The sequence below is a fragment of the Gavia stellata genome, chromosome 6, assembly GCF_030936135.1.
Source record: "Gavia stellata isolate bGavSte3 chromosome 6, bGavSte3.hap2, whole genome shotgun sequence".
NCBI lineage: Eukaryota > Metazoa > Chordata > Aves > Gaviiformes > Gaviidae > Gavia > Gavia stellata.
The window spans coordinates 61,706,576-61,733,130 of record NC_082599.1 but is presented as its reverse complement, the minus strand read 5'-3'; the positions used below and the strand labels follow the sequence as shown (position 1 = coordinate 61,733,130).

General features: G+C 47.3%; 1 protein-coding gene across 1 annotated transcript; it reads right to left on the bottom strand.

The window, feature by feature from the left end:
* Window positions 1–6,707: 6,707 nt before the first annotated feature.
* On the bottom strand, window positions 6,708–12,483 carry IGFBP1 (insulin like growth factor binding protein 1). Its single transcript, XM_059819047.1, has 4 exons — window positions 12,105–12,483; window positions 9,754–9,932; window positions 7,986–8,114; window positions 6,708–6,839 (listed from the first exon to the last, which is right to left on the bottom strand). The coding sequence occupies exons 1-4, from the start codon at window positions 12,481–12,483 to the stop codon at window positions 6,708–6,710; spliced, it is 819 nt and encodes a 272-aa protein (XP_059675030.1).
* Between the last annotated feature and the right edge of the window lie 14,072 nt (window positions 12,484–26,555).

The window sequence follows — 26,555 nt, the reverse complement described above, 5'->3', positions numbered from 1 at the left end:
TGGCCAGTGGACCCAGGGATTTTCTTCCAACTGGGAACTATTTAACCTCCATTTGATTTTGGAGTCTCCATCCTTGGAGATATTCAGAAGCCGCCTGGACATGGTCCTGGGCCACCAGCTCTAGGTGGTCCTGCTTGAGCAGGGGAGTTAGACCAGATGACTGCCAGCAGTCCCTTCCAACCTCAGCCATTCTGTGATCCTATGAACCTGTCAGGATGCGGTAGTTTGGTGTCCAGAGTTCCAGCGCATGAGCTTGTCTACATTATACAACACATTGATTGAGAAGATGTTACATCTTTTTCTGTTAAAAAGGAAATTTCCTGGTAAAATGGCAAGTACTGCAAATTTATTGTTCACCAGAAGAAGTTTGGGGTTTAAAACTCTGCATTTTATGTATTATTTCTTCCAGGTCAGATTTTCACAGAATCACAGAATCACTAAGGTTAGAAAAGCCCTGCAAGATCATCAAGTCCAACCATCACCCCAACCCCACCATGCCCACTAAACCATGTCCCGCAGTGCTACATCCACATGTTCGTCGAACACCTCCAGGGATGGGGAGTCCACCACCTCCCTGGGCAGCCTCTTCCAATGCTTCACCACTCTCTCAGGAAAGACATTTTTCCTAATATCCAGCCTGAACCTCCCCTGGCCCAACTTGAGGCCATTTCCTCTTGTCCTGTCGCTTGTCACTTGGGAGAAGAGGCCAACACCCACCTCACCACAACCCCCTTTCAGGTAGTTGTAGAGAGCGATGAGGTCTCCCCTCAGCCTCCTCTTCTCCAGACTGAACAACCCCAGCTCCCTCAGCCGCTTTTTTGGCAGCTGTAGAAGCACATACACCAGCCTTAAGAGAAAATCCCATTGTAAAAACCTTTGCTGTTGCTTTTGCCCTGTACATCTATTAAAAAATGCGAATGACTTCAAGGCTGAAAGTTCCAGCTGAAAAAAAATGGAGACCAGGTATTCGCAGAAGCGAAGGGTAATGCTGCAAATCTCAGTTTATCCTTGCAGAATGCATGTCCTGCTGCAGTATGTACCCTGGCTTTCCACTAATGCTGACCTCTCCAAATTCCTTAAGAGCCTTTCTCTGTCATGGCTAATTTCACCCCACCGCTCTCTCCGTGAGTGGGGATGGAAAGAAAGGCAGCAAAGTTATTGCTGTAGAGAGCGGCTGAGGTTTCCTCCAGAAAAATCTCTGAAGCTGAAGAAAATGTCATCGAGAAGGACTGCTCCCCGCAGCCACGTGCGGTAAGACCTTCCAAAAGTGGGGTAGTGAGGGGACTTGCTTACGAGAGCCAGGCTGAGCGTGCATTTCCCTTGCTCCCTGCAACTGGAGAGCGGAGGCTATTTTTGCCTGCTTACGCTGCACAGAGAATACTCAAGGTGAAGACTTGTTTCCTACATCTGCTAGGTATCACGTAACTTGCACCCAGTAAAAAAGACCTAACTGACAGAGCTTGAGAAGTTGATTATTGCTTTATCACCGGGGTGCCACATGCAACCGTCAGCCCTCAGATCCTGCCACGCATTTCCACAGCTGCTCGTACCCTGCTACCAGCGACACATGGCTGCTCTTCTCTTTCTGTTCCCTTGCTGGGGCTAAACGGTAAGGGCTCAGCTGCCGAAGCAGCAATAAACAGAAGCCGCAGGCGAAAAGAAAATATGAAAGAAGATGATGATATGGCCAGTATTTGCTCTAGGCCTCCAGAGACACCCCACACTACGATGCTTTTCCAAGGAACCTCAGCATCGACACGTCAGGCCGTTGTTGGAACTACAAAGCACCATCAGTGAGAGAGAAAAAAAATCACACGTCACCACTGGCATAATTATGCAATTAAAAACCTCACTGTAGGCACAAACGGGCTGCTCTTTGTTAGCTTCACAGCAGTTGCAGGAGCCTGAGAGCGGGAGGAAGACTGCCTGTGTCGTGTTCTGCATGGCAGAACTGCAGCGGGGAGGCTCTGGTGCAATAACCGTGCCGGCTGGTGGGGCACCGTCCCCGCTGGGAAACGCGGTTGTAAGGAAGCAGCAAGGAGTCCAGCGCGTGTGCAGCTCTGCCTTCCCCCTTGTCTCTGCTGGGCTGCCCATGCTGCCACTCCGAGGTGATCATCCAACGTGGAGTCTGAAAAGGCGAGCAGAAACTTTTGCAAAACGCAACAGCCGAGGTCTGGGCCGGGCTAAGTTTAGATTTCTTCATTTGGCCTTACGTCGACATCCACGAGCACCCTTGCTCCCACGTCTCTGCCGCAGGAGGTTGCCCCTCTCCCTGGGCCCTCGCGGTAGCTTACTTGCAGCTGAACTTTGCACCCTGGGGGAGGAGGTAGGTCAAGGGAGGAGGAATGGAGGGAAAATAAAATAAAGCCCTTGTTTGTTGACCGAGCTATCGTCAGAGCTGTTTTCATTACTCAGAGTGCAAGTGCTGGTATGTCTGGGCTCCTGCTCCACTGCTGTTGTTTTTGGTGCTTTCTGGTAATACAGAACGAACCGGCTGCGCTCCCAGCAGATCCTCTCCTTCTTTGTCCCCTCCCGCCCTTACCTAAACGTGACTAGGTAATACAGGGGGACATGTCGGCGAGAGAGCCCTCCGCTTGCCCCAGCACTGCCGCTGTTCCTCACTATATACCATCTACCCAAGTCTCAAAGGAGGCGAACGTGCCTAAAGATAGAGACAGGACTTGGCCATTCGACGTGCAGCATGGGCTGAGGGTCTAGGTTGGAATGCGTCACTTGGATCATTTTTTGCAGATCCTTTTTATTCTTATGGGTTGGGCGGGGGTTAGGCATTGGAGTTGCTCTGCAATAGCAAGGCAGCGATGCGGGTAGAAAAATAACGTTTCTAATTCTGCAAAGTCAGTGCTGCTAGGCTGCTGGTAAAGCACAAACATCTTCGGTTCTGACTTTGCAGAAAAAAAACCGCTCTGTTTTAGTATTTTGTTGGGGCTCCCACATAGTGTCTGACGCTATGGGAGCTGAACGCTTTCCAGGAGTGCAGTAAATCCTGTGACAAGCCTCTGCCATGTGCCATTCTTTTCCAACCCACTTTTCTTCCCCTTGAGGAAAGAAAGCTGTATCTGACGCATTTGCTGTTTGCTTTTTTATTTTGTGATGTGCTTAGGACTCTCATTAGCAAGTGCAAGGTCAAAAGAATATATTGGTTTTGGAAAGGAAAAAGCTAAATCTTGACGTGTTTAATATCTGATCATGTTCTGGGCTGGGTCTGCAGAAAGCTGTTCCCTGCCTGAGTTTTGCCTTTGCGGAGTGTGCGTTCTTCCGGTAGAGAAGTGAAGAGATGCTGATGAGTATTATCGTCTCAGTATTAGCGTTGGCTGCCCTCCACCCCTTTGCTCTCCTCCTTTCTCTCCCCTCGCCTCCGAATGTGTCTCTGCTGTACCCCAAAGCGATGAGCGGAACTGCCTCAGTATGAGCCCAGCCCAGTACCAGGTGACTGCAGGTTGTCTTGGACAGCTTTAGAGGAAGAAGGAGGCTAGAAAATAAAAGTGCAGAGGGCAGTGACCTCATTTCTGTGCTATGAGCATTCTGCGGCTGGCGGTAGGCCAGGGGCAGGAGGAGGCACGGCTGGAACAAACCCTGCTGCAGCAACCCTGGCAGGGTTTCGGCAGGAAGAAGCACAAACTGGGTAGGCAGGGTTCTCGGGTAACGCGAACCAAACATTACAGGTGCTCACCTAAGACCTTCCCACCAATTAATTATTTTTTTTTTTAGGTGGGGTAGGAGGAGTGCAAGAGGGTGTGAAGGGAGGGAGCTGAAATAACGAGGAACAGCACATCCCCTTTACACATCCAGCTGCACGCCCGGTGACCTGAGCTGCTAAAAGCATCCTTCCCTCTTTCCCCACTCATTCCCGCCAGGCTCGGCTCGCCACGCGCAGATGGGACCACTGCAGCAGGCACACACTGAAGCCATGTGCCAAAACCAAACCAAACCAAACCAAACCAAACCAAAAACCAAACCCACAAACAGAAAAAAATAACCAAAACAGAGGAAAACTACAGACCTGTGATTTTTCACTGTTACCGAGGCTGATCATAAAAAACAGGACAAATCACAAAGCGTGGCATCTATGGCCTAAATGTAGTCCAAGCTCCCAGCAGCCCTGTGATAAGGGAGATAAAATTTGCTGCCTTTGCCTGCTTGCATTAGTCCTCATCCCAGTATACGGAAGAGTCTGGCCCAAGTCAGCCAGCCCATCCCCGAGCAGCTCAGCAGAAGTCTCTCCTGGTGAGTCCTGGCAAGATGTCACGCGAGGCCAGATTGCAGATAAAGAAGCACCCATCCCCTGTTGCTTTCGGTGGGAGGCAAGGAGCTAAACCCCTCTAAGAAATTGGCCTGTCATGCCTGAATGCTGTACGAAGCAAGTTCTGCTTCTGGTACTTAACATTTAAAGGGAAGAGTTCCCCTAAGTCCTCGTCCCTGTTAAAAACTCTCATTTCTTGCAGCTAGGATGGGAACCTGCCACCCTGCAAAACACTGGAAGTAGCTGTCCACTGGATTGCTATATTGCAAATAGACTGTGCTATTAATAATTATTAAGGTGTTGAACATTTCCCCCATATATATCATGACCCCAACAAGAAGAACCAACTTCTGCTCTTTAGAGATCAAGCTTTACCCAAGGTCGATGGGGTGAGAGCAGTCAGAGTGCTCTTATGTGTGTGCTGTAGCAACGAGGATATGATTTCCCCTCCTTTCGTCACCGTTTTCCCTTGGCAATGCTGCATGACAGTTGTTCAGCGCTGGGTAGACTCCATGAAAGGACTCTAAGGTTCTGCCCATATTTGCTGCTGCTTCATTGTGTCAATACAATGATTGCCGAGCATTTTGACACAGCAAACGCGATGCCGTAACACAGTTTTAGCCAGGTCTCGCTGTAGCTCGTTACAGGGAGGTTAGTCGTTAATTATTTATAATACCAATGCCATCGACTGCTTTTGCAGCACTTTCCTTGGGAAGCTCTCAAAACACTTTACAAAGAAGCTCAGTAATATACCCACACCTTTAAATCCGGAGCAGTTTGGCAGACCCCAGTTGGACCAGCTGGCATGGACATGCAAATAGAGCCAACACTTTTAGCAAGCACAACGCGGGATGCCACCGAACCGGGATACCACCGAACCGGGATACTGAGAGCAGAGATCTCCACGCTTTGGCTTCGCAGTTCCTACAAGCTGCTTCCCGCTCCCGTTTAAAACCCAAGGCTTGTGCCAACAAACGGCAGGAGGATTTTATGCCGAGTTTCCCTCCTGCCAGGCTCTTAGAAAATGCTGTTACTCTCCTCTGAGGCTGTTTTCTCGGGCAGGGTTGGTGCAGCCTGTTTCCACCTCTGGGACTTGCTAACTCCCACACTGGTTTCTCCATGGACAAAAAGTCGCTTGCTTTCTCCCTTTTTCTCCGCAACCACCAAGTCGGAGGAACATGCAGGGGAGGGAGGGGGTCCGCATCCCAAGCCAAGGGGACCCTCTTCTCTGCTTTCGGCAAAAGGAGTAAGGCCGGGCTTTTCCCCAGCCTCCCTTTTATAACTTCTGACTTTTCCCTGCAGGAAACGGTTCTTCCGACGTTATCCTTTAAACCACTAACCCTGCTGCCTTGGGCTTTTGAGCGGCGAAAGTCATCCAGCTTTCCTACCCCAGAAAACCTTTCAACAACTTCCTTCGGAGGCTGCTGCTTTGGCCAAGGCAAAGGCTTGCGGAGCACAGCCGGGATTGGAGAGGACAGGAGAAGGGGAACGGGGCGGGGAGAGCAAAGGAAGAAACCTCAGTGCAGGAAAACAGAGGTAGGAGCTCAGGAGGCAGATTTGCACGAGGGGTGCTTTCCTCCACGCTCCCCGCCGCCTCTGCGCTGTCCTGCTGAGGTCCGGCTGCTGAACGGCGACATGCAGAAAGCAAGAGGCCGGGACAGTGTAGAAGACATTATTTAATAGCTCATCTTAAATAACATGACAACGTCAACACGTGAACAACTGACACCTGTCAAAGGTGGCACAGAATATCCTGTCGTGTTTTGCCATTTATCCGGTGCGTATGTTCGGAAAATAGAAACAAATACTGTCCCATCAGGAGCTTCAGTATATAATAAAGGTTTAGACTGTCTTTTTTAAGAAACAGCTTGACGCTGAAACAGAGGTGCAAAAGCAACATGATATATAAACAAAACAGGTTTTAAATAAGTTCCTAAGTGTGTTCTCTACTGAAAGCTATTTTTTTAAATGCAGTTTTACGTCTATAAATACATAGTACAAAAATGCAAGTTTACAAGGCATTTTTCCCAATAGAGTTATGCCATTTGAAGTTTTAAGTAGCAACATTCCTCCAACATAAGATGCATACATTTAAGAGCAATAATATTAAGTATTTACATATAAAGTTATGAAGTGTTTGAGGATATAAATTAGTAACAACACACGCAGACAAAAATACACATACTGTGAAATAAATAATTCAACAGCTTTCAATATGAGGGTATCTGTAATATTATACAAACAAAATATACAAGATTGTGGGACTTGATCTTGCAGTTGCTCTTCTCCGTCACTCGAGCAGCTGAGTAATCCCCGGGCAGTAAAAAAGCTACTTTATGGGGTTACTCATTTGCTGAAAATCAGGTGCGCAGAACTACCTTCCTGAAACGGCTCCTGACTAGATCAGGCCCCACAGAAAACTTGGTGTGAATGAATGCGTTTAGTTTTATTCTTGCGAGCTGAGATACTGTTGGCATTCAGGGTCTCCTTTCATTTCTGGGGAGCCAGGAATTCTTCTCCCATTTTTTGGATAGACGCACCAGCACCCAGCAGACTCTCCATCCAGTGAAGTTTCGCACTAGAATATTATTAGCAAAACAAAACCTGCAATAAGTAACTGTCAGCAGAAGATCACCTGTGAGCTACTGCAGGTAGAGGTGTTGGACAGAACGAGGCTCAGAAGGTGGGGACCTGCCGGGCACAGACTTGTTTTGAAGGCGCTGGTCCCTGCTCTGACCGAGCCTCTGACCAACACGCTTGGTTAGGGAGCCATGACCCAAGCTCAGCCACCACAACAGCAACTTCAGACTTAAAATAGTTTGCCCATTCCTTGGTAAAGAGCGGCATAAACCAGCAATATCTTCTGGCGTGAGAAACCGAAGGAAGGCGGAATATAGGAGGGCGAGAGCCTTGACTGGATGGTCTGGCTTTTCACGCAAGGAGGCAAACGGGGTGAGGTTTTTTTCTTGGGGAGGGGGTTAAACGGATTTCTCTTTGTGCCAGATTGTGCCCAGGTCACAACGTTTGCGAGTCACACAGTGGTGCCGTGCCCAAAACCAGGGAGTCTCGGTGCCACAGATTTATGCAGACCTACTAAATTCGTGTGCACGACCTGTGGTTACGAGGGTGTGGTTTGAGGTTTGGAGCTTGAGTTAGGTTTGCAGATTACTCTCAATGTAACTTGCAATGGCTTTTTTTGAGGCTATAAGGGAAACGAGCATATAACATAATCCATAGGCAGCACAAATCAGTATTTTTGTTCTACTTTCAGGAGGCTAATTTTGCTCCAGAGAGTTTTTTCACTGCCTGGGAGCTGAGAGCCCCCTTTCTTCATAGCGATTATTACATATTCAATGGGTTTTGCAGGCACTATGGTGGATATTATGAATTAATGTCAACTGGGAATATGCTAACAAATCAGATACGTGGAGCTTGACTTGGTCCGGGAGCAGAGAGGGTTAAAAGATTTTGGAGGAGGCCTTGCGTGCACCTGTTCCGTGAATGGAAAAGCCTCCTGCCTCCGTTGCTGTCAGCCCGCAGCATGCGGCTCGCTTTTAAGAGAAGAAGGACAAACCATCTGCTCCCACTACTAAGTACCTCCGCTTTCACAACCTGCTTTTCCAGCAGCTGCAAACCCCCGAGTTTGGGAGCAGAGGGCTGCGCAAGGGTCAGCTGGGTCAGGCTAGCGCTAGCGCTGCTGTGAGACAGGGGAAAAGGCACGTACCTGTTTGCTGTGGTAAAATCCATTCTTGTTGCAGTTGGGCAAGTAGAATTTGTAAAGCTCCCCTCCGCTTCTCTGCTGCGCCTTCGCCAATTTATACAGGGCTCTGTAGAGCTCCTTCTGACAAGGTCCCTGCAGGAATACCATGCAAAGGGTGTCAATGCCAAAATCACAAAGAAACCAGCTAAACAAAAAGTGATCGGTATAAAGCTAGCAAAAAGCTGAAAATACTTATTAGTCATAAAATCTGCACCGGGCAGCTTTGCGTGTAGTTTTTACTTGTTTCAGTAGGAGCACAGCCAGAAAACTCTGGTGTTGCATTTAGGCCTTTGTTTTTATTCTTTGAGGTATTTTCTGTCCTCAGAAACATGAGGATTTAAGTCCTTAAATTGCCACACAAGGAAATTTAACCTGTACTAAGTAAACACATTACTGCTCGGAGGGTACAATCTCTCCTATTATGGGGAGGTGCACGTTAGGAGGCTGGTGTACGTGAGACTAGCCACGTTTTCTGGGTTGCCATGGCTCTGTTGATGTATGGAGAATAGGTGCAAGACATATATAGACGGTGCAAGAACAAACATCTGAATGTTTGTTATCTTTTGTACAGGACAGAGCTGTCGCCAAAGCAGAACAGAGAGCACCCCCGTGGCTCCGAGACCCAAACCCCAAGTGCCCGGCACTGGGGATGAAGAACTCTTTGCAATATTCACTATTTTCACCATTTGCTTGCTCAATTTTTCAAAGTCACAGTCGCCGCGTATTGCCAGTACCTAACGTGTTTAAATGAGCGAAAGGGGAGAAGTGACTGAACAAATAGTGTTACTTTAGAGGGAAAATAATCGTACCCTCTGCAAAAGCAAGACCTCCCCGTGTCAGCCCCTCATGTAAGCGGTCCTATTCAAGCCGATGGCCTTATCTGCGGCTCTGGGTGAGAAAAGCAGAAGCCTAAAAAAAATCAGAACTGGTGCTACCAGCACTGAGGTACAACGGTTCAAACAAAAGCAGCGGTCAAGTCCTGTTCTGGATACGGAATGAGGCTTCCCAAGGTGGGGTGGCAGCGAGTAGGTTTGTGCTTGTCGTTTCGCCTGTGCCCATGAGGAATCTGGGCTTCTGTGGTGCCCAGTTTCAGTCCAGCTCCTTGCTGGGAGGTGCAGGCTGCCCGGGGCTGCTCTGGCTGTGGTTCTCTGGTGCCCTCAAGTGGAACAGGGACCTGCCTGCAAGGGCCCCACACCCCCTTTAACCCACGGGGATTTTGCAGCCTGGAAAGGAAAAGCTTACTCGAACTGCTGAGCTTTCTCCCTTTTTACACGCGTCTACTTAATGGCGTTTCCTTGCGCTCGCAAAGAAACGCATCTTGGTTTGCGCTGGCGTTTCGGCAATAACTGTACATAAGGACGCCCTTTTATTTCACTGAGCATAGGATCAGAGACAAACACTTTTTAAGTTTTAACTAAAACACAAAAAAGAAGTCCAAGATTTTAATACGGGCTCCAGGAAATTAAGGGCCCATGTTATAATCTGACAGTAACCGCAGCCTCTGCATGGAGACCGTACAGGACATATCTGATGCACGCCTACTTTTATCGCTCCTGCCGTTTTGCCTGTTCCTCAAACATCTGATGGAGGCATTCCAAAAGTCTTTCGCTGGCTACCCAAACTACTGATATCCCAGTGTTGCTGCTGGAATTTCATGCGCATTTTCGTTTCGTATTCTGAATCAATAGTGCCCGCTGAAACGGTCTCGTCTCTTTTTGCAAAGAAAACCCACCTGCTCTTTCCATTTCTTCAGTTCAGATATTCTCTTCGCTTTCATGTTTTCATAGGCAGTGATGGCATTCCAGGGGATGGATTTGTCCTGGCCTATGGGAAACATCAACTGATAGTTCAGCAGCTGATCCTGTGTCATTTCAGTGCTTTCCAAAGGCATATCCTCAGGTTCGATGGAGTCTGGAAAGGAATGATAGTAAGGTGAACACCTTCAGTGAACGTTCGCATTTATTTCTCCAAGTTGTAAAGAAAAAGAATCAACAACAATGAGAAGTCATATCTAAGACAGAGGCATTACAGTAGCTCTTGAGGGAGTAATAAACTACAAGGGTGGCACAGCAAATTACACTTTTGTCATAAAGGCATATGAGGACGCATCAGCTGTTCTCTAACAAGTTGGTTATGTTACGATCCTTCAAAACCGCTCTAATCCCAAAGATGAAGCTGCAGCCAGTCTGTTAGAAATGAAAAAACGTTCTTGACCACAGTGGCTTGTAGAGACTTTGCTCCATGAGGAAAGACTGGAGTTGAGTTAAACTTGTAATGAGTTTAGATTTTTTTTGTCAGTGTGATGTGTTTCAGCTTTTATTCAGGAGAGGAACTGGTCCAGACCTGATCCTGTGGCATCCTGTACTTTGTTTCGTGGCTTGCCTCATGTACAAGGAGCGGTAGCGATCCACAGGGGCCAGCAGTAGCTCCCGCTGGCCTGCAGTGGATCGGATAGCAAGGGAACGGCAGAAACGCTTTGGCTCGGCCTGACCGTGGCCCGCGCGCCAGCGCCTGACTCAGCGCGAGCGAACTCTTCCGCTGGAAGCAGCAGAAGCTCTTGGCGATTGCAGGGACTTACTGTGGGATAAAAGTTTGACATGTGGCTAAATAACTTGTTGGATCAAGGCTGTAAACCAACATCCAATGGACTAAAAAGCACCTGTTTTTCCCTTTGGTGATATTTAAGAAAAAATGGAGGTGGAAAATTGAGAAGGCAAAGGAAAGAAGGCAAGGCAAAGGAAAGAAGGCAAGGCAAGGCGGAAAGGCAAGGCAAGGCAAGGCAAGGCAAGGCAAGAAGGAAAGGCAAGAAGGCAAGGCAAGGCAAGGCAAAGCAAGGCAAGGCAAGGCAAGGCAAGGCAAGGCAAGGCAAGGCAAGGCAAGGCAAGGCAAGGCAAGGCAAGGCAAGGCAAGGCAAGGCAAGGCAAGGCAAGGCAAGGCAAGGAAAGGAAAGGAAAGGAAAGGAAAGGAAAGGAAAGGAAAGGAAAGGAAAGGAAAGGAAAGGAAAGGAAAGGAAAGGAAAGGAAAGGAAAGGAAAGAAGGAAAGGAAAGAAGGAAAGGAAAGAAGGAAAGGAAAGAAGGAAAGGAAAGAAGGAAAGGAAAGAAGGAAAGGAAAGAAGGAAAGGAAAGAAGGAAAGGAAAGAAAGGAAGAAAAGGAAGAAAAAGAAGAAAGGAAGAAAAGAAGAAAGGAAGAAAAGAAGAAAGGAAGGAAGAAATGAAGAAGAAAGGAAGAAAGAAAATAAATAAAGAAGGAAAGAAAGAATCAAATCAAATACTAGGCCTTTTTAACTGCAGGAGGCTTAAACACTCGGTTTAGTCACTGTTCTCTCCCCTCCCTGCCGCCTCTAGGACAAGAGAAACTCCATGCACTGCCACCAAAGGCTATTGTCATTTTGAGTCGAGCATGGTGATTTTTGTAATGCTGCCAAGTTCCCTTGATTACCACTGCATGAACATAGCAGTAACGATGGTGAAAATAATAGTAACTGGTACAACAATGCAATAAGCCTGAAGAAGTTCCTGATCACCATCTAGCATAAGGTGCTTGAGAGGTCTGTTTGCTCAAAGATAGTTTGGCTAGCACCACACTACGTCAGATGTGGTTTGCTGTCGAAATGAAGCCAGGCACAAAGCCCGTTTGGGTTTTCGCATTCTGTTACAGAACATCTCGAAACACAAGGTCAAAAATAAGTGAAAAAGAATGGAAAGAATGTTAAGGAGTTTCATTCCCGACGCCGGTGACAAGTCCCTGTCGTGACTTTTGGAGCCGGACGTAAACAAAGTCTAGAAAACATCTGTCCTGCTCTAGTTACTGTTCGCTGCTGAAGAAAAGCTGCCTGTGGCTTCCCAGAAACCTTGTTCCGACCCGTTTCTGGGCCGGAGGGCTTGCCCGCTTGCAGGACATCTCCTGCCTCCGCACCAGGACGCGCCTCACCTGGCCCGGGCCGCCGCCGTCCCCCTTGGCCACCCTCCCGCCTAACTCGGCTCCTTCCCCCAGCTCCCGGCCTCCCGGGCCCTCCTCCGCCCCCGGCCCCCCCCCGCAGCGCCCGGCGCGCAGCTCCCCGGCCCCCCGCGGGGACGCGGTACCTGCCGGCTCCGCCGTGCGCGTCCCTCCGGCCTGGCTGGCGGGCAGGCAGGTCCCTCGGCCCTGGATGAGGGCGGAGAGGGGCCGCGGCTCTCCCGCGGGGACGTGGCAGCGGAGTCCCTGCCGGCAGCGGGCCGTGTAGACCCCGCAGGGTTGGCCCGACCCGAGGGCGCAGGTCTGGCAGCAGCCGCAGCCGGGCTGACGGGCCGGCTCCGGGCAGCCGGGCGGGACGGGCGGGCAGAGGGCGAGCTTCTCCGGGGTGCACGGGGCGCAGTGCACGGGCTGCAGGGCCAGGCCGGCGGCCGGGCGGGGGCCCAGCAGCGCCGGCAGCAGCAGGGCGGGCAGCCAGCAGCGGCGCAGCGGAGAGCGCGGGCGGCCCATGGCGCGGGGCTGGGCGGGCTGCGGAGCCGGCGGCGCTTGCCGGGCATCCCGCTCGCCGGGCCCTTTATACAGCGCTTTGGCCGGCTATTAATCTTTAACCCCGAGTTAACTATTATCTGAACGGGAGGGCTGGAGAAGCATCGTTTCGCTGGCGGCTCAAGTCCCCGACCGCTCTTCCCCTCCCCTTTCACTTTCCCCCTTTATCTTTCTTCTTCCCTCCAGACACGCAGGAATGCTTTTATGCCCTCGCCCCCACCCCTGCCCCAGCGCGGTTAGCAGGGAAACACGCGGCGGGGGGGGGGGAAAGGGGCAGCGGGGAGCGGGGGAGCGGGGACATCCCCTCCCCTTTTGTCTGTCACAAATGTCTCCTCTTCTTGACATTTGATAAAAACGTAAATGTTTAAAAGAAAAGGTGAGGGGGAGGAAGGGGAGGAGGGAAATCCCATTGAAACTGAAGCAACTGACTTCGTTATTTCCACAGCAACAAATGCAACAACCCCTTGTTTAATTTTCGTCATGTGGCTGCAGGTTAGGAGGACAGGGACATACCAAAGAGGAGGCCCCGAGGGTAATAAAGCCATCAGGCTCCTGTAAGCACCCCACACATGCACGTAGGAGTCCTGGCATTAACCTCCGGGAGGGGCTGCGCGGCCGCAGCCGGGGGCATCGAGCTCCAGCCTCCGGGCTGGGCTCTGCTGCTGCTGCTGCTCCTGCCTCTGCTCCTGCTCCTGATGCTCCTGATGCTCCTGATGCTCCTGATGCTCCTGCCTCTGCTCCTGCTCCTGATGCTCCTGATGCTCCTGCCTCTGCTCCTGCCTCTGCTCCTGCTGCTCCTGCCTGTGCTCCTGCTCCTGATGCTCCTGATGCTCCTGCCTCTGCTCCTGCCTCTGCCCCTGCTCCTGCAGCTCCTACCTCTGTTCCTGCTCCTGCCTCTGCTTCTGTTCCTGCTCCTGCCTCTGTTCCTGCTCCTGCCTCTGTTCCTGCTCCTGCTCCTGCCTCTGCTCCTGCTCCTGCCTCTGTTCCTGCTCCTGCCTCTGCTCCTGCTGCTCCTGCTCCTGCCTCTGCTCCTGCCTCTGCTCCTGCTGCTCCTGCTCCTGCCTCCGCTCCTGCTCCTGCCTCTGCTCCTGCCTCTGCTCCTGCCTCTGCTCCTGCTGCTCCTGCCTCTGCTCCTGCTCCTGCTGCTTCTGCTCCTGCTGCTCCTGCCTCTGCTCCTTCTCCTGCCTCTGCTCCTTCTCCTGCCTCTGTTCCTGCTCCTGCCTCTGTTCCTGCTCCTGCCTCTGCTCCTGCTGCTCCTGCTCCTGCCTCTGCTCCTGCCTCTGCTCCTGCTGCTCCTGCTCCTGCCTCTGCTCCTGCCTCCGCTCCTGCCTCTGCTCCTGCTCCTGCCTCTGCTCCTGCCTCCGCTCCTGCCTCTGCTCCTGCCTCTGCTCCTGCCTCTGCTCCTGCTGCTCCTGCCTCTGCTCCTGCCTCTGCTCCTGCTGCTCCTGCCTCTGCTCCTGCTCCTGCCTCTGCTCCTGCTGCTCCTGCCTCTGCTCCTGCGCCTGCTCCTGCCTCTGCTCCTGCTGCTCCTGCCTCTGCTCCTGCCTCTGCTCCTGCTGCTCCTGCCTCTGCTCCTGCTCCTGCCTCTGCTCCTGCTGCTCCTGCTGCTTCTGCTCCTGCTGCTCCTGCCTCTGCTCCTGCGCCTGCTCCTGCCTCTGCTCCTGCTCCTACTGCTCCTGCTCCTACTCCCACTGCTGCTGGGAGGAGAGCAGCCTGAGTCCCCAAAAAACGCGCTTGGGGGAACCCAGCACCTGTCAAACAGTCCAGAAATAAAAGATCTCTGCTTTTCTGTCTGTCCTCTTACCATCCCATATATCACCTGGGCAAAGAAAAAAATAAATAAATGCAATCTTTCTTTTTCTCCTTTGTGCACAACGGTTGTCGCTGCAATAAAAGCAAAAGTAGTCAAACTTCACTGTGCTGAACAGATTATTTTATTCTGGTATTTGCAGTATGTACTGAGCTTGAAATAGCAAATTCCACTGTCAAGTCAGCTAATGTAGCATGGTTTTTGTTTGTTTGGGGTTTTTTTTGCATTTAGTTGTCCTCTTTTGTAAATACATCATTTGTGTGAAAGAAAGTGAAGCAAAACTGCAGAGCTTCATTGAACATTCTGTTGTTCACTCTTCTTTTTCTGGTATGGATGCCAAAGGTTTTATTTATAACGTAGTGCATTTTTACCCCCCTATGTTCATAACTCAGTTCATAAAAGTATTCTTATTGGTTACAGACTTCTACAACTTCAGACATTTTCACCTAACTACTTGTTCTAATCTTTTTTTTTTTAAATTGTTTTAAAGATCTCTAGCTGGATACACAAAAGGTGGCAGCCCTTAAAACTCACTAGTGTTTTTAAGCATTTTAAACAAAACTAATTTTACAGATGTTAAAGAAATTCTGTGGACTTCACATGTCTGACTAGGAGCAAATTTTGGCTGAAAACCTAGGATGTGACAATTTTTTTTACATCGCAATTAGACTTTTCAAGCTCTGATGCTTTTTTCCCCCTTCCATTTCTAATTTTTTCATGTGCATCTGTCTTTTAGAAAATAACGATTCTCTTACCGTTCAATGCGAAGTGAAAAATACACAGAAATACGTCTTCTTTCCTCCCTCAAAAAGAGAACAATGCAAAACAAAGTCTCTTTCGTGAGGAAACATGATAAAAAAAAATTACTAATGAAAAGTAGACCCAGTTGCAAAATGACAAAGGCCTGAAGAGCTCATATGCATTTGTATATGTGTATGTGTGGATTCGTTCACTTATCTATGTACGTCTCTCTGCTGTGTTAGATGATAGCTTTGTATGAACAGAATTGAGGATCATTCTTACCACTGACTGCTTAACGTAAGCTGCTTGCCCCTGAAATGCCTGTGCTCCGCAGTGACTGCCAAAAGGACACGAACCCAGAGGAAACAGCTCTCAATGATACGTGTGAAATGTTTTTCAAAAGGTTTTTTTTACCTTACCAGTGTTTTTAAGCAACTAGATAAAGACAGACACCTAATGCAAGAACAGAGTCCTCGTCTGACGTGCACACCTACATCACAAAACTTCCATTAGTTTCCAAAGAAATCTAAATCTTTGAACTGCCTGGGGGTCCAAAGTCAAAGTATGGATTTATTACCACTTTCTGAACTGCTGGCCAGCAGGAGTAGGGAGGTGATCGTGCCCCTGTACTCAGCGCTGGTGAGGCCGCACCTCAAATGCTGTGTTCAGTTTTGGGCCCCTCACTCCAAGAAGGACATTGAGGTGCTGGAGCGTGTCCAGAGAAGGGCGACGAAGCTGGTGAGGGGTCTGGAGCACAAGTCTGATGAGGAGCGGCTGAGGGAGCTGGGGTTGTTCAGTCTGGAGAAGAGGAGGCTGAGGGGAGACCTCATCGCTCTCTACAACTGCCTGAAAGGGGGTTGTGGTGAGGTGGGTGTTGGTCTCTTCTCCCAAGTGACTAGTGACAGGACAAGAGGAAACAGCCTCAAGTTGCCCCAGGAGAGGTTCCGGCTGGATATTAGGAAAAACTTCTTTCCTGAGAGAGCGGTGAAGCATTGGAAGAGGCTGCCCAGGGAAGTGGTGGAGTCCCCATCCCTGGAGGTGTTCAAGGAACGTGTGGACGTGGCATTGTGGGACATGGTTTAGTGGGCATGGTGGGGTTGGGGTGATGGTTGGACTTGATGATCTTACAGGTCTTTTCCAACCTTAGTAATTCTGTGATTCTGTGATTCTATTGGTGTACTGAAGGTCAGATCCAAGCAAAGGATTATAGATACACATATCTGCTTTCTCCACTGCCAGCATTTTACTCTTTATTTCCAAAGCACCATCACGTTTTCAGGTCTTGGGCCTATTTTCCCTTGCCATGGGGCAACTGGCGGCATCTGAACTGCCCAGGCAATTCCAAACAACTGGCAGCCTTTTAGAAGCCAGATTTTTTTTTCAGTTTACCCAGTAAGAATAAACAAAAGATAGACAAAAAAACCCCATAGATGATAAAACATCTTACAGGTGGTTTGGTTTTGTTTCCTTTATGATCGCAGGTCAGCTCTGAATGAGGACCCAGCCTATTTTCCCTTGCTGTCTATCGTACAAACAAACTGAGGAAACCTAAAACTCTGCTAACGCAGACTTTGTGAACAGGCGTCCTTCTGCACAAACGGTAGACCCATAAACATCCGTCCCTTCATATTTCACTTATATAAATCTGATGACCATACATTAGAACAGGTTACGATAACTTAGGGCAATATCAATCAACAAGGCAATGCTTGTGTATAGGCCCTGGGACATCAATGAAGTGAAAGTAGTGTATATGTTTATGTAGGCTCTGTTTGATGTAATACTACAACTCATCTACCAATCTCCATCTCTGACCCTGACATATTTCTTTAAAGAACACAAACAGATAAGAGTCAGGAGGTTAAAAACACCCATGATGTAAAGTTGTGTTTACTGAAGCCTTTTGACGGTAATTTTCAGGTGTTCCGAATGGTGTCCCCCAATTTGAACCACTTACCAAGAGACACCACACGAATCCTAGGCAAGGGTTACTTTTCGACACGACTTTTCCCATTGGTTTCTCAATAATTCTTAGCCAATGACCTCATTTTGCATGTTAAATAAAGTTTGGGATTTTTTTAATTTTTTTTTTTAAAGCCACATGGAGTGACTCATAGAACATAAAGTTTTATATAAGTTTGTGTACAAGCGATCTTTATCCTCTAATCACCAAAAATTCAAGGGACTTGCCAAATCATTTCCTACTGGGACTGCTTCTCTGGATATGTTTAAAAAAACCCAAAACAACCAGTGGAATATCCTCATTATTTTTTTTTAAGTAAAAAAATAATCCTGAATTGTAAGCTTAATATCCAAAACTACTGTGTGATAAGCACACACACACACACACCACACACACACACACACATATATATATATATATGGCATCAAGCATATGAAGAGAAACAGCTATGATATAGAAATACAAAAACCCTAGCCCCTTCTGTGTCATTTATCCCCTATCAAAAATGCTTTATTTTAGCTCTATGGATTATTAGGAACGTTTTATCCAAGTAGTTGACAGTGCTTAGGTTATTGAGGAATAATTTGATTCAAGCGTTTGTTGAGCATTTGTTGTCACTTTGTGGCAGTAACATATATGGCATTTGGTATTAATTTTCTGTTCTGGTTGGGTAAGCATGACTTTTAGAATTAGATTCTGGGTGCAGATAATGAGGTGTTCCACGTTTCTGTTGCACTAATGTTCTCTAACTTTTGCAGACTGACTTTTGCTATTTTTTTTTTCCCCCCAGCAATTAATTTTGCTAGAAGGTGGAAAATATTTTAGAAATACCTAAAACTGCAGAAACTCTAGTAAGAGAAGAAAAGTGAGAGGCTGTCTCATGGCAAGCCTAGCTAGGGAAGCCTATAGACTTTCCGCATCAAATCATGGCTCACCAGGTTCAAAAAAAGAGAGGAAAAAGTAATTTATTTCCTTGGTGGCACCCGAAGTGTTTGGGTGCTGGGTAAAACATCTTATTCACAATGTTGTGCATGCAGAGGCCAGCCAGATAATTATTTTCTAAGAACTATTGAGTTCTTCCGGCAAGACAGGTTAAAGTCCTCCTTTAGTCACCCTACCGTGGGCTGGCTGCTCCACGCAGCGATGGCACAAGCGTGAGTTTGACTAGCTGGAGAAATAATCCAGAAACACTTTGACAAGAGGTAAAGCTGAAAGCACGCTGCAGAGCGTGAGTTCGTGTGTGGAGAGTTAATATAAAAAAGCTTCTGCTTCACCCATTCCGCTGTAGTCAGCATGACTGACCCCAGGTAGGGGTAATCCCTGTGTCATGGAAATGACGGCTCTTCGGTGCCTACCAGGGTGAGCTATAGGTTAGCAGTGACTTTGAAAAATGTAAATGGACCCTTTAGCGCTGGCTCCAAGCACCTCAGGTAGCATCAGCTGGTTAAATCTCTTTGTATTCCTCAGCCACTGTGTCCCTCCGGGCCCAGCAACAGAACAGAGCACCACCAACCCAGTAACGCGCCCTTCGTGGCAGTCCCCACGGGCTATAGGCACTGATGACACGAGTCTCCGGCCTTCGCCGCCCTTAGGTTTGCTTTCTTAGGTGGTTGCTCTCTTATGCCGATAAAGGAAGAGGCGAATTCCCCCAAGATTTACTCTAAAAGCAATTTAAATATGGTTGGGCTTTCAAATACATATTAAGGCATCTGATGTGAAGGACAGTTTGAGACAGTAACAGCAGGCTTCTTCTTACTTTAATGTCTGGGTCTGTCACATGGGTTCAATGCCAGGGTGCGCATGAAACACCCCTTTCCTCCCCAAACTAATACATGGCTTTCCAGGAGCACGCCTTTCCACATGCAGTAGGGAGAAAAATTGGCAGTAGCGATGGAGAAAACGTGAGACCCAGCCCCAGAGCAGGGGCATTGTAGTCACAGCTGCTCGCACAACGTGGCCAGCGTGGGAGAACGGCCAACAATAAATCATTTATATTGGTTTACACCTCAGCAAATGAAACAACGGCTATTCTCTTTCACAGGAGAGAGGCTGGCTTTTTAAAGGACCTTACTGCTAACCCAAAAATGGAGGAGACCCGATGTTTCAAATTCCTGCTCTTTTTTTCCGAGGCTTCATGGAGACTTTTCTCCTCCGTGAGTATCTTTGGCTGTTAGTACTAGAATCCAAAAATGCCATTCTTTCATCTTTTTATCCTTTTCAAAATGCTAATAAAAATAGCAATAAGCCAGAGGACCCAGACCACAGTAAGTCAAGAGGTCCATTTTCTCTGGTTAGCCATCCTATGAGGTGGGAAGCCGAAACTCGGGGACGAAGGCGCCTGAACTGTGCCTGCTGCAGGAGCAGGGGCTGGGCTGCAGGAGAGCCGAAGGTAGCAGCCTGAAATGCTCACCAAGCGAGCAAGAGGGCTGTTACTGACAGCCAAAGGGTACGCTGTTAAAAGAGGAGGGCACATTTCTCTGGATCGTTTGCAGTTGTTTTCCACATTTAGGTTATTCACTTCTGTGCTGGTTCTTACAAAGATAAAACAGTCGGCCCAGCTGCCTTTGTCAAGAAATCTGTCCCTGCCTTTTGTGCTGAGGCATTTCTAATATCATTGCTATTAATTATTATTATAATATTGTTGCTAGTAATACCAAGAGTACTTTTTTCCCCAGGTTTCAGAACCTCTACTCTTTCCCCAGAGGATGAGAGGCAGGACTCTGGGACTTCAATCAGTTCTAGAGAGCTCGAGGTTTGCACGGAGAACTGAAACCCGGTAAGCTGCTGCTGGGATTCAGGGTTGCCCGAGCTATTCAACCACCACCACCGTTGAATTAGCGTCTGATAGTTATCATCAAGTGTGAAAGCTTTTGATGCTCACTGCAGCCTTTATCCACATCTATTTACTATTTCAGTCTCTTTGCAGGGGATCCGCAGTGAGGTAGAGGCAAGCTCATGCTGTCCAAAGGAACAAAGATGCTCAGAGGTGCTGGCCTCTGCTTGGGACCCCTGAAGCTTTTGGTGTGAGGGGGACAGGGCTTGCTTTCTGGGCGGGGAGAAGTAGGAGAATAGCATGAAGGCAAAGTAACTGTGAGCCGCAACGTCTTCGTTCGGGCAGGTCACCCTGCATGGCACCTACTTGTGGGCGAATACACCTCAGCAAGCATTTTAGAGAAAACTGAAGCTGCTGACCCTACTTGTCAGCAGTTTTAAGGCTCCTTGGAGGAGAGCACGTTTGGCAAATAGAGGCGTGAAGGGGTTAATTCAACCTGTTATTATATCAAAATCACACTGGAGATAAGATTGAAAGTCACACGAATATTTGCCTGACCTACTGTATAAATAATCTCTGCCATCGAACACAGAGATCACACAGGGTTACTGGATTAAAAAAAAAATCAATATAATTAATGTATAATGAAACAAAGCAAAAAGCCAAGATTAGATTGTCAAGGCACTTCGTTACAGATGAAAGCAGAATGCCTCTCTTTACAAACAGGCATGTGACTGCATTCAATAAATCACCGCGATTTTGCCTTCGGTAGCAAAACCACATGGAAAAGAAGAAAACTTCTGGTGACCCACAGCTTGGCGATGATGGGTCAGTTGTAAAAACAAAGACAGACACAGGGAAGAATTATTAGATGTTTCAAAAGCTTTTCTGTCATGAAATCTGATTAATCAAGCTGTTGTTGAAATGCTTATATGTGTAACTATGAAAGTAAAAGACTTTGATTTAATTTTGTTGTTGCTGTTGTTATTATGATCAGTGACTGGTTGACCATGACATGGTCAACATGACAAAAATAAACACACACACACACCCATCTTCTTTTTAAGGTAATTTTCTACATTTTTCATATGTAGCACTTTTTTTCCCCACTCTGATTCGGTGATTTTCTCAGTCTCAAAGGTATGTATCCAGTGAAAACGTGTTTTGAAGTTTTACTAAGTGTATGCAAAAAAATACATCTTTTAAAATAATCAGTTCCAGTGTTGTTTTCCTTTAACTCCACTGATTTTGCATTCTGAGAAACTGGAATGGCCAACTGACCTTTTAGGTGTCATGAATCTGCTACTGTGTTTTTGCTTGCCTTGTTCATCTCTTCTCCAAATGTAGTCGTCACAGTCTTTTTTCATTTTGCTGGTCTCATGTAAGGGCTTTGCGCTGTCTTTTGGTTTCTTTAATCAATTTTTATCATCACCCAGTTGTGGCCAAAAAACCCCACCTGCTACTGAATATACTAGGCAAGGTCAGGATACACTATTGATTTGTATGCTTGCGTCATAACCTTTGTAGTATGATTTCCAATTCTATGGTCTCGGTGGACTTGTTCTCAGCTAGTCAGAGGCGTTCAGGATGCCAAACAGCTCTTCTTTCTCCACCATCCCAGTTCTGCCCCTTCTTTCTTCCCTCTCGCACATTATCATTCTAACATGTATCCACATCATTGGCCTATGTGTTGTAATTAAAAGGTTTTGATTGCAATTGTAAGCCTTCCTCTAATTGTAATGGCTTCCCTCCCATGGTGGCAAAGCCTGCTGCTGTTGTTGAGCTATGGTTTCTGCAGGTTTTGGGGTTTTGTGTGGTTTTTTTCTTAGAGAGGAGCAACAAGTGCTAAAGCAGCCAGCTCCTTTGTATGAATAATCTCACGTGGCACCAATTTGATTTAGCTGCATGCTGTATGATGCAATAAATTGCTTGGTGCTCTCTTGGCTGGGAAGTATACTTTGAAACCCAAGGAACGTGTAGGTGCTCAAGGAACGTGTGGACATGGCACTGCGGGACATGGTTTAATGGGCATGGTGGTGTTGGGTTGATGGTTGGACTTGATGATCTTACAGGTCTTTTCCAACCATAGTGATTCTGTGATTTTTACCTAGGCATCTTGTAAGTGCTTTTTTGGATCTAGTTCCTCTCCCAGTAAATTTGTCAGCAGTGCTGCTCATACTTTCATTCCTATATCTGAGTTCACATCACCTTTCCGTACTAGAAAGTTGGAATATTCCATTTCTAGGAAGAGAACCTTTGTTTTCCTGTCCTAGAGATATGAGCTATTTCTTTTCTCCTTTCATTGCTGGCATGTCCTCTTTAGGACATGTAAGATGTAAGCTTTAGGAGGCTTATGGTATCTGCCAGTAGAAGAGGGTCACTACAGGGGACAAACCTGCAATGACATGAAGAGCTGAAAGCAGAAGCCAGTTAGAAAAGGACATGTAGAGCTAGGAAAGACCAAAAGGACGAAATGGAGGACGCCAAAAGGAATCAAAATGGCCACAACAGTAAGAAGCAGAAAAGATATGATTTCTTTCTTCCTTTTTTTGCTCCCTGGGAGTAATGAAGGATGGTTTTTCCCCTTCTGCTTTCCATTTCTTCAAAAAAAATGCATTAAAACAGAAAAAAACCCACAAAACCCCAAAGAAATAAAATACCACAGTTGCAAGACAGCGAGTCACTGACCTATGATGCACGTTCTGTCTTCTTTTTTAATAAATACTTAGGCCACGTAGAACAACTTTGCCAGGTAACACTTAAAAGCCCTGACTCCACAGTAAGTCCAGAGATGGTGATTACTGCCTTGTGACCTAGGACGCTTGGTTTCAAGGTCCTCTTTCAGAAGAGAAGGGGATTTTAAATGTGGTCTCTCACTTTCCGCCGTTTTATCCCATGGGCTGCTGAAACTAAAGGCAGATAGATATACCGCCTGTCTGACTGGCGTCTGCTGCGCATCTCCTGCGTGCACGTCCCGTTTCAGGGTGGTGGGGTGGGACTGATGTGTAAAGCACTGTGAGATCACGTGCATGGGCAGACCCAGGAGGCTGGCAACCAGGAGCTGCCATCAAGCTCTACGGGGATTGCATGCCTGCCAGGACTGATTGCACTATCAAACAAAATTTCCTTGTGTAGGGGCATTAGGTACCTACGTAGCAGTACAAGGACTGAGCGGTAGATCTGAGGTTTTCCGGGAGGGGGACCTACATGCTAGGTGGAGTCCTAGGATCTGTGCTTAGGTCTAGTTTTTAATAAAATTTGAAAATGTTACCCAATGGCTTCAACTGGTCCAGCTTTTCTAGGTGCTGCTAGGCCCAGTCAAAACTTCAGTATGTTTGTTCATTTTTTTTTTTTTAGTAAGTTGGAAGTGTCGAGGAGCGAGCTGTTCCATTAAACAGCCTATTAAGCATCGTGGACTGCAACGAGAGATGGAGCTAAGGGAGACTTTTGTGCTTGTGTGTCTTATAGAACAAAATACACCGGAGTACAGGTCAGTGACACAGGGTTTTGTCCATAACGGAAATGTAACTATGTTGTGATTTAGAGAAAAAAAGAAAACCTGTTTTTGTTTATGAGTTTTCCACTTTTCCTAGTTATCCTAAAATTGTTCAGCTATGATCAGCAAAGTAACTTAGTTACCAGTTTGCTGTTATTTAAATCTGAATATGTGTGCTAAACATTTTTTCTTTTCAATCTGGCCTCCTACAGAAGCACTGCAGCTGGGCAGAGCACTCCCAGCTCTGTCAACAGGAGTGTTACCATTGCTTCAGTGGGAACAAGGCTGAGCTCATAAATCCAGGGTGAAGACATTTCTGTCTCTTCCCTCTGTTCTTGGTAGTGTTTTTGTTCTTCTCCATCCAACATCACGCTTAGTCACCATCAGCAGGTAGATTGTGTAATATCCGTTCAGAGACAAGTGTACTGAAAACAGTTCCCCAGGTCAAGGTCATTGCTTAGCTCCTAAAGGAAAAATACTGCCCTAAAAGAGCACCCTCAGCGGGAAGGCTGTTCTGAACTTACAAACATGTTCAGTGTTGCTTTTGAAAGCCAGGACAAGAGCAAGGCTCAAGAAACCTGTTGCAACTCTGATTCACATTCATCCGTGCAGAAAAAGGGGGTTTTATTGTACAGGACATGATGCCTTGGGGGTTATCTTCTGATCAGAATCTGGTGTCTGGAGCCCCTAATCTTTTCCAGCCTCAGCACCTGCAATCTGTACTTAAGGTCACTAATAATTAGAGAGGCCCATTTTTTGGAGGTGTTGGACTTCATGGCTTCCTTGAAGTCTTTTTTCTTTACGCTGCGGTGATATAGCAATATAACTATGCCTAAAGGAACTTTGCACATGAAGAAAGTTGCTAACCGAACAGTAATTCGCCATTGTTGCCACTAGAGGATGAACATTAAACAACATCGACACTGCATACTACTAGCATCTCTCTCAAAGCCCATTCTTTTCAAAGTATATGTGTATGCTAAAACAGAAAACTAGCTGTGTCGTTAAACTTCAACATTAAACTCCAGTAGACTTGGGAGTCTACTGGAGAAACGAAGGAAAGTGCAAACCCTATAAACAAAAGTACAAGGGCCGTGGTTTTTTTTTTTCCATTTTTGCCCCAGTGGATATACTTATATGCAAAGTGCAATACTAGTAGTGTAGTTTTGTATGCGTAGTTTGATAATACCTAGTTTCACATTCCCTAACATCCTGGCTTTTAAAAATCAGAAACAAGCCTTTTTTTGGGAACATCATTCACAAGGGGATAACGTGTAGTTTAGTACTATATAGGTCTGGTTGAAGTCCCTTGCTGTTCTAACCTATAATTAACAATAATACTGTTGATGCAGAATATCAGACACGTTTCAGAAAACCCCTGAAGCACCAATTAATTCTAATTTCTCATGAAAGCTTATCAGAGCAATATTGTGACTTTGGCAAATTCATGAGGACCTAAGTTACTGTGAGATAAATGCTACGCTGTCTTCTGTATTTCTTTTTAAACATTCCAGAGGAAGTAGAAGGGGTTTCCAAAATCCTGAAAGCCCTTAGTTTTGGGCATCTGTCTGCCTGATACAGCTTCAGAACTTGCAAAGACCCAGTTGAAGTCAATTCTGGGTTACCACTCTGGGCAGTTTGTTTCCCTCCACTGAGGAAAGTCTCTGGGATTTTACTGGCACCAACTAGTTCCATGACTTTGGCAGGGCAGCAGCCTTGTTTTCTGGAGAACTTTCCCAGCATCGACTGTGTTCTGAATCTTAGAAAGTTTTGCATTGCAGTTGGCACAAACCCAAAGTCGTCTTAGATGTTAAGCAGCCATAGTCCCTGGATTCCTTTTGCATTTGATGTAGCCCGAAGCAGGGCCTGAGAAGGACTTTCCCAGCAACAACATCCCTGGCCCACTAAGGGCTGGAACTTGGTCCAATAGGCCTTTAGTGACCTTTCCACTTGGCCAAGCGCCATGGAGCGGGGTCAACCTAAGTAGACGAAGGGACTTAGGGGTATGACAGCCGAGTCTGAGTTTTGGCAGAAGACTGACATCAGGAATCGGAGAGTATCAGATGGGCAAGGAATTCAGCAGTGAAGAGCAGGCATGGAAGACAGAAGCCTTCTGTGTCTTATAAGGAAGGAAGCCACTGGAGGCCAGATTGAAGAAGACATTAGATGGAGACATTTGAAGACGAAGGAACTGGATGGGCTCAGGCAGGAGCCAAGAGGGACTTTGAGAAGCGATCTGGAGAGAGTAAAGCAGAAGCAGTTATCAAGACTTTCTGAGACCAGGATGAGAAGCCTGAAGAAGGAACAAGTGGAACTGGCTATCTGGGAAGGTACAAATAAACAAGAGACAGAACTGGGTCATTTGGATTAAGCATTGGGTCATGTGGCCAGACTAATCTGTGCTTGTCCCAGGGGTAGAGGAGGGTTTTACACTAACCTTGCACTTGCCTGATCTTAGTTCAGCCCCTGGCACAAATCATAGATGCTGATGAAATGCCTGCAAGCTCAAGGGGAATAGCAGCACATCTGCAACCATGCCTATTTTATCTCAAAAGCAGCTTGGGATCTACATCAGCCAGGAGCTCCCTGGTTGCCAGAGGAACCTGTGGAGGCCAGACAAGCAGCCTGGGTAACACACACAAACAAATACCAGAACATTAACTAAACATCTAACCAAGCGAGCGTGCCTTGGCTGGTGACCTGAGGGGCAACATTGCCCCACTGCCTAGCTACCACAGAAATGCGGGTCTGAGGACAAGGCTGTTCTCCTGAGAAACTCTTCAGAGAGCTTCACTTCAGGAATTATTAGCAAAAACATCCTAATTCCTTTTAAATCCTGAGAGAGGTTGTAAAACCGCAACTCCACTCTTGCATTTTTAGGCATAACACAGCTGCTATTGGTTAGCCTGTCTCATAATGTTGGCTTGGGCCACACTTCTGCTTCTCTTCCACCTTGGACATGAGATACCACAAGTTTCAGTGTGTAGAAGGAAATGCAAAAGCTTCCCTTGTCTCCATCCTTAATTTGCAGCTTCTTTTGAACAGGACCTCTCCCCTTTGGGGTAATTAGGTAGTGCCTGGGACAGGCTGCAAAACCAGTATAGCCAGGAAAGCGCATGTGCTAGAGCCACACAAGTGCAGGGATATGTGTGTGCACACGGTAAAGTTGCTCTGGGTCCCTGCTGCTGATGCCCCATAGATCACTTAGTGTTAAACGCCGCCTAAAGATTAAGTAAGAGACAGCAGTAGGAAC

What these genes read in the sequence shown, in the direction of transcription:
- IGFBP1 (XM_059819047.1), bottom strand. Translation starts at nt 12,483, where the DNA reads ATGGGCCGCCCGCGCTCTCCGCTGCGCCGCTGCTGGCTGCCCGCCCTG. An exon ending in GCGCACGGCGGAGCCGGCAG is followed by an intron (nt 9,933 to 12,104) that starts GTACCGCGTCCC and finishes ATTCCTTTCCAG; the next exon opens with ACTCCATCGAACCTGAGGAT. An exon ending in TGAAGAAATGGAAAGAGCAG is followed by an intron (nt 8,115 to 9,753) that starts GTGGGTTTTCTT and finishes GTATTCCTGCAG; the next exon opens with GGACCTTGTCAGAAGGAGCT.